Here is an 8289-nt window from a genome sequence, read left to right on the forward strand (position 1 = left end):
CACGAAGATCTCTCCCTTCCCTAGCTCACCCACTCACCATGATCTCAAGGCTCAGCACGTCAAACTCGAAGAACAAGGGACACAGGGTTTATACTGGTTCGGGCCACTGATGTGGTGTAATACCCTACTCCAATGTGTGTGGTGGATTGCCTCATAGGCTAAGGATGAACAAGTACAAGGGAAGAACAGCCTCCTGAGGAGAGGTGTTCTTGGGCTCGATGAGCTTGTGTGGTTGAGGATGATCTGAATGATCCGTCCCCTACTAAGGTGGTGGCTAGTCCTATTTATAGAGGCCCGGGTCCTCTCCCTAAATGTTAGGCGGGAAGGGATCCCACAATGGCCAACTTGAAGGGGGCAGCTAGTACATGTTATCCTGATAAAAGGTGGTCTTCGCCTGCCAAAGGCTCCGGTGGTGACGCCGTCGTGGGCTCCGCGATGACATCCGTCCTGCCGTCCTGCTGGTCTTCGTCTCGTTGCACCGATATGGAAACCTTTGCCTGATGCCTCGGAACTCCTCGCCTGCGCTTGCCCCTTTAGCACCAAAGAGGCAACGGGTACTCTGCGCCCGCTGGCGCCCGCCTGGCCTTGGTCGTCATGGCTCACGTCACGAGAACCTCACGAGGTGCCCCTCGCCTTGATCTCTCCGCCCCTTGCGAGCCAGCCTAGTGAGGCCGCCCCTGAGGAGGTATTGTGTCGTCCGCCTCGCGAGGCTCGGCCCCTCGCGAGGGTCTTGAGTGTTTGCTGGTGAAGACGGGCCGTACCAGGGCGCTGGTGGAGCCACGCCGTGGGCCGCAGGCAAGCAAGTCTGGGGACCCCCGTTCCCTGAGCGCCGACACTATAGACTACTAGGAAGTGGTTGTGGCGTTGTGGAAAGTCACAAATTCATCAAGCGAATCTCAAATTCTTACGAGTTTACCAAGCAGCAGGTGGTGATCGGCAACTGTTGTAGTCAAAACTCTCAAAGCTTGGATAGAGCAATTACCAGGGAGAGTCAAACGCACGACGTAGATGTATGTGAAGCTGGGAAGGCTTATAATATGGTAGCAAAAAGGGTCGGCAATAATTAATTTAGAGGTACAAAGTTGAATAAATGCTTAACGACGGTACTGTGCTGGTCCTAGGCTAGACCGTGCCAGAGACGCGAGCCTAGAATACTAACAAAATCACGACGCTACACGTAAACAGGGAGGAGCACATTCTGAATCTCTTTTTTTCACTTTTTTTGTATTTTTTCCTTTTTTTTTTGCTCCGCAACATTTTTTTCAAAAAAGACTACAATTTTTTTCCTGATAATAATAAAGAAGCTATTGCTTCTGCCCACCTGCTCACCGTCGCGCCTGTTTTGCAATTTTTTTTAATTTAACCCGCGGTCCCCTTTTTAAGTGGATCTGGAAAACGTTTCGATCTTACAAAAAGGACCTTGGATTAGGGAGTATTCAACCCGCAATCCTTACGTTTCGTTTTTTGTGCAGGCGGCGGCCATGACAGGGAGGGGCGGCGACGCTGCGCTCAGGCAGCGCATCAGGCGGCGGCAGGGAGGCGGGAGGTGCGCGACGGAGACGAAGGAGGAGAAAATAGAGAGGCGTGGAGGAGAGGCGCGCGAGCGGGAAGGGCTGGCGAGTCGACCACGACGCGGACGAGACCAGCGGCGGCCTTGCAGCGGCTTGCGGTGGTGCAGTCGGCGAGGACCTGCCGATTCTCGCCGGATCCGGTGGAAAATGGCGCATAGGAGGCGGATCTGGAAGGAAGTCAGCCAGAGCTCAGAGCACGATGGCTGCGGGCGCGGCATGGCTTCGGGTACTGCTGCTGCTCGGCGGTGGGAGAGAAAAGGGAAGACGGGAGGAAGGAGATGGGAGGCCGGAGGGAGAGAAGGGAGCGGTGAGGTAGGGTGGTGGTGCTTGCGGGCGGGATGTCCCTCGACGCCGGCACCGTGGCCATACCATCTGAAGATGTGGGGAGTCCCTGGAGTCCTGGACACTGCCTTTGAGGAGCACGGCGACTGCCAGTGCCTGGAGGCCAAGCCATTCGGTGTGACCGTCATGCCCGTACTTTCCTGCCACTTCCGGTCTTCCCAACTCGACGGCAAGTACCAAGCAGCAGCTCAGCCAAACCCCGGTACTCTTTCTGAATTTTATTTGTACCTGCAGCACGTACCGGTTATGTCTGATGCTGAATTTTGGACACTGAAATACACTGAACAGACAACAAGTGCTGAACCGGTTCACAGACTAGCCTGATTGATTCAATCCCCACGTGCTTGTGTCAATGCCTGCAAGGGAGCAAGCGTACTGGAGTTATGGTTGGATGGAGAGTAATTTGCTACAAAGCTTTACTATTTATGGTTATTTCCTAAATCTGTGATTTAATATATAATGCATTCTGTAGAAACCAAAATAATGTTCGTAGAGATCCGTTTTTACCATATTTCTGCCATTCATTTCTGATTTGAGAAAATTGCTCAGAATTAGGTAATATCATTTATGCTTGTGTTATCTCTATCATTTTATGGTTTAGCACCAGTCGCACACTGTGGTTACCGTGTGTGGCTTGAATCAAATAGCATGTGATTGAGCAAATGAACGAAACATAGGTGAAACATTTATTTTTTTAGTAGAGATGGGTGCTACGTACATTCCATCAAGTGTTCCCTTTAATTTTTCATAGTTTACATTGAGACACAATAATTGCTTAAAGCATGTTTTTGACTGCAGTGTTGCTCGCTAGCATCTCCACCATGCATCTTGTCACTGACAGAAACCCCATCTTGTCACTGATAGAACCCCAGGATCTTCCACCTGCAGCAAACAAATAAAAGGACTTTATTTATGGGCTCATAAATTGGTTGTATCCACGACTCAGGGTTGATATGTCCTTGCATGAGCAAGATGCCGTATCTACATGGAAGGTTACTACAGCACTACACATATCTTGTAGAGGTTTTTCTTTTGCTGAAAATAGCAGGTGAGTGTTAATATTTTGCAGGTTCTGTATTTCACAATATTTCGTATGTTTAAAGGATAAACTTCCACAACTCTTTTCACTTCTGCAAGTGAACAACTTGGATCACTTATGATGTTTGTTGTGCTATACCTGTAACTGAAATATGTAGTGTAGCGCATGTTACACTATCTGCTTGTCCAGAAACTGGAATAGCTAGCCGATGTTGGATAGCGGAGGATCCTTATATTTATGTTGATAGTTGTCGAGGATTTGTTGGTTGTTACCTAAAGGACATTTGCTATGGCCCCGTTGCAACTCACATGCTCTTTTGCTCTGGTTGATGGAGAAGTTGCAGTAGGCTGAAGAGATCCATCAAGGCCGACGGCCAGGAGATGAAACAGTGAGCGACACAGGGTGCCGGTGCATGTTGTGGCAGCTGTGTAGTCGACCAACGAGTATTGGCTCTCATACCTTCAGGTTACTTTGAGAAACTACACATATCTGCAGAATGTACTAATTGTGCACTGTGCTTGATGTAGAGTGGTTTTTTCCATGTTGGCATACGAGTACTAATCAATGTGAGCTTCAGTTACACTGGGAACATATGATCGAATGCCCAATCATAATTTATGTTGTACCTGATATTCGGAGCCGATGTCCAATACTTTTAGCTGTATATTCTGATCTATGATCAACATTTGTAATATAGGCAGATGGAGCTAATGATATATTCACTCACGAGGTAAGTAGTTGATAGCTAATACAAAGAAGGCTTCTTTCTGCTATGTAAGGATTGTACAAAAACTCCCGGATTTGGTAGAAAACTTCATGGGTCTCGCTGCGTCATTACTGAGGGAAAAACACAATGGTGTTTTGATATCTGTAGTTCAACTCTTCACGGAATTGTGTAAAGCCAACAAAGATGCAATGGAGTACCTGAGGAAGAACTGCATCAAAGGTCTGGTCCGAATACTTAGAGATCTCTTCAATAGTTCATATGCTCCCGAGAATGATGTTGCTGGCATTTTAGATCCTTTCTTGCATATTTTAGTTCTTAAACTTAAAAGGCAAAATTTCAGGCCGCAAACAAAGAAAGCTACAGCAAATAAATTCAGCCCAGGGTCACCTGATTAAGAAAGCTTGAGTGAAATCCATTCATAAGCAAATTATAGTGCTGATCTGATTGCTAGGACAAGTTGGTTCATGACTTAAAAATTCTGGCAGGGGGCAGTGGTAAAATCCACATGTGGGTCCAGTGACATACTGCAAGTGACACCACATGTTCCTTCAGAAACTATGCTTAGACAATAGCCTTTAAATATTTTCATATAACTATTGGTTACTCCTTTCTGAACGTTGGATCAACTAAATTTGATAATCCATTAATCACTGTTTTAATTTGCCATTGCCCCGTTCAGAGGTATGTGCATGGCTGCCCCTAGAAACACATGATCATTTTCGTAGGAATTTTTGTCACTGAAATAATCTAGAAAACAGAGAGCTGAGTAGTAAAAAGTTGTGGCTATGGATGTATGCTAAGTTGATGTTCTAAAGTTTTATGGCAGAACAAACACATTTGGCATAACAATGATGTCTTGTGGGATTTCATGTTATTTATCAGGTGACACATATATTACGGAAAAGGAAAAAACAGCTGGAAACCATAAGAATTCGTTTACAAAGAAGACATTGTTTAGAGAGATCGAGAAGATTCCATCTGTCTTTAATCCAGAAAAGGATTTGTCTATACATATTGCTGTAATATAAAGGAACATTGTTTCCCATGCTATTTTCACGTCAACATTTTTGTTTTGTCCTTAGGTTACTTTCTTCACAAAATGTCTTTGTTGTTCTCAAAGTCCTTTGTTACATGTGAACTGAGGAGGAATTCTAGAGATAGTAAATCTTTTTTTCTGAAACTAATGAAAGAAATAAAATAGACCTTCCATCTTCTTCAAAAGATGCACAGAAGTGTTGCAGCTTACAAGTTTTTAATATTGATAGTATGACATTAGTGGCATGGACGCATGGTGGTTATCAGTTACTGGAAAGAGGGGTGGAGGGAGATGCGATCTATTAATCATGTCAGTTGTATATACAAGTCACTCAAGATTAAAAGATTGGGAAAGTAAGGCAAGGGGCACAAATCTCAGCTTCTACCTCAACAAGGGCAGTCCAGGACTACTTCATCATGCACGAGTACGATTTCAATTATCGCCGTCGCTCCCAGACACCATAATCACCAGTAACCCCGCCAACTAGGAGATTGTTCTCTCGGCCAAGAGCAGTTGGGCCCGAGTTACAACGTCGTTGTGATCACAAGCGGCAAGCTCTATTTGAAATTCTATCGAACGGAAGTAGATGGCTCTTTATATACCAAGTAGTGACATTTTATCTTACTGTTTTTTTAGCGTCTTCCTTGGCTCTGTTCGCCCTGAGAATGCTTTTATTTTGTGCTATTTGTACTCTCTTCAATCCAAAAAAATAGTGCCGCGGCTTTGAATTAAGGTTGACCTAAGATTATTTCAAAGTTGCGACACTTTTTCGATGGAGGGAGTATAATTTTTCTTGCCACTGTCACATTATTGCGTGTCGAAGAATAGTAGAAGAAGAAAAGTGATTTACTGGTGAACAAAGTCAATGATACTATATTTTGTGCATGAGGATCCAAAAGGTACATATTTGAAATGATTGGTTGCATCACTACAAAATCTATGCGTCAAACTTGATTTTTCTACCTTGCATTCTCCCGTTGCAACGCACGGGCATTTTTGCTAGTGGTCTAAAAACTACCTAGCCAGATTTTTTTTAAACTGGAATTATTTTTCTTCTGCGGGTGGCACGGAAGTTGCAGAAACCGACTTGGTCACGACTCGGAGTATGGCGTGATTTGGAAATCAAAAACAAAGAAACAAATACTGGACTCGGACTAGGACTGGTGGCGGAGAGGATTCTGATGGAAACTCGGACTAGTGGCGGATATATGTAGGGCGGTGGAACACGGACTGGTGGCGAATCTGTGATGGAGGTGGAATCGGATTGTTGTGATGGTGGTAGATATGTGGTATATGGCAGCAGTGATGAGGATGGTGGTATATGGCAGCGGTGATGGCGATGGTGGTATATGGCAGCGGTGATAACAATGGTGGTATATGGCAGCGGTGATGACGATGGTGGTATATGGCAGCGGTGATGACGATGGTGCGGCGGCGGCGTGACAACTTGTGAACAGAACTCAAAACTCTAAAAGACTAGACACTATGACCAGCAACTTGACACGATGATGCAACTGCAAATTCAACAATGCAAATACAGAAAAGATTATGCAATGGCTCAGATTGGTTTGGATATGATGAACTAACCCTATTTTTTGGCTTTTTGTGAACTATAGGTATGAAGAACAGACTCGATCTAAACTACGAAAAACTATAAAATATCACCGAGCAACCTGGAAATCTGATACCACTTGATAGAGGCTAAGGTGTCCTGTCTTTCGATGAGATGGTGATTATCGTTTCGGAGGAGTAGACTTTGACGATCCGACTACGAACGTGCGAAGGATGTCGCGACTTAGCAATCGCTAAACCAACTCCGAGAGGTTATTGATCACCCCGGAGCATGATCAACCTGACCACGAACGTCTATTTCCTGCAAGCAAATGAACAACAAGCAAGAAACTAAGATTGCAATCTGGATATTGCGAATATAAGATGAAAGCTTTATTGATCAAGGTGGGGTTCTGTGACGTCTTGGTCTGGTCGTTGAACACAAACGAAGTACGTGAAGTTGAAGCTATGACAAAATTTTAATCTAAACAAAACCCAAAGTCTAAACGATGCCCTAAGGGCTGTATATATGAAGGAAGAGGGGGGAATTTCGTGGCCCTTGGAGGAGGGGTCTGAAACCAACCCTAACTCTTGTTTCCCCACACATACAGACTCTCAAAATAGCCTATACTCAAGTATTTCAAAATTACATGGGCATGGCCCAATAATAAGGTGACGCAACACCTATAATAGCCTCTGGACGAAATTTATGAAGTGGCATCTTTTATATTTCGTCCAAGGCTTTATGCGCTCATTATGGTGACTTCAAAGTCCTAAAATCATCACTTGTAACTCCGTGCTTGTTCCCCTTGCGCATGACATCATCTCCATGCTTGAACTTGCTCCAAGGTTCATCTTTCTTGTCCATCCTAGGCCCTTCATTTGTAAGCAAAACAAATGTATCCAATTTAGGTAGCATCATATTCTCATGAACATTAGAATCGGTACCAAGAAACGAAAGTACCTGGTAATTCAATTGGCATGCGCGAGCTCTAGTAATTGGTCGAGTATGTATAGCAGCAGGGGCTGTGGGTGTAACAATGGTATGGATGTCCTCATCATCGTGGAATCCTGGGATATCGTCATGGGAATAGCTCTCCGGTTGAGGAGGAGGGCAGCTGACTGTCTCGATCCAGCACCTCCAATTCTGTTCGGAATGTTAAAAGATTCGATCAACAAAAATGGACATAACATCCGGACTATGAAAATGTAGCTGAGCTTACCCATTCAATGGGATATAACTCGAGTAGCCGTCCCTGGTCCTCAGGCGAGCAAACTCTTCCTTTTCTCCTTTAAAGAGATCGACCAGTATGGCTGCCATTGCTGCCTGGTTGGCAGGCCCTTTCCGTTTGTAGCAGGTCGCATCATTTGTCCCATTGTAACGCCATAAGGGGTGCATCCTTTGCTGAAGAGGTTGGACACATCGAGTAATGGCATCGGCTATCGTGTCAATGATGGTTAACTTACGATGAGCTAACAACCTCACCTGAGTGGCCAGGCACTTTACTTTGGTGCTTTCCTCTTGGGAATGGCTTTTCAGTCACCAGTTAAATCATTTCTTGAAAGGAGCGTCTGAGTATTCGGGCAGACCCATCCGAGCTGGATCGAATATGGGGACGTCTTCAACATAAAACCATTCTTAGGTCCACTCTTCGAAATCCTTCTTTGGGATCCCAATAGGGTACCCCGTCCCGGCTATGCGCCATACTTAGGCTCCACCAACTGCAAAGATTGTCCCTCCCCGGGTACGGGGGACGAGGCAGAAATATTTTCTCCATAATTCAAAATGGGCCTCGCAGCCCAGAAACATCTCTCAAAGGGCGACGTAGCCCGAGATATGCAGAATGGATCCAGGGGTGAGATGATGGAGCTGGATCGCGTAAAACTCTAGCAAACCCCTCAGGAAGGGGTGAATGGGGAAGCCCAAGCCTCGTAAGAGGAAGGTCACAAAGCATACCCTCTCTTCCTTGCGTGGAGCAAGGAAGTTCTCTGCAAAAACCTCGCCATTCACGAAAGTTAATCC

The 8289-nt window shown here is 45.3% G+C and overlaps 1 protein-coding gene across 1 annotated transcript; it reads left to right on the forward strand.

Annotated features, from left to right (window-relative positions):
- The first annotated feature begins 1415 nt into the window (after positions 1–1415).
- Positions 1416–3582, forward strand: LOC123078453 (uncharacterized). The gene is made up of 2 exons (XM_044500966.1): positions 1416–2115; positions 2202–3582. Exons 1-2 carry the CDS (start codon positions 1482–1484, stop codon positions 2213–2215), a joined length of 648 nt encoding a protein of 215 aa, XP_044356901.1. The 5' UTR covers positions 1416–1481; the 3' UTR covers positions 2216–3582.
- The last annotated feature ends 4707 nt before the right edge of the window (positions 3583–8289 follow it).

The sequence above is a fragment of the Triticum aestivum genome, chromosome 3D (genome assembly GCF_018294505.1).
Source record: "Triticum aestivum cultivar Chinese Spring chromosome 3D, IWGSC CS RefSeq v2.1, whole genome shotgun sequence".
Lineage (NCBI taxonomy): Eukaryota > Viridiplantae > Streptophyta > Magnoliopsida > Poales > Poaceae > Triticum > Triticum aestivum.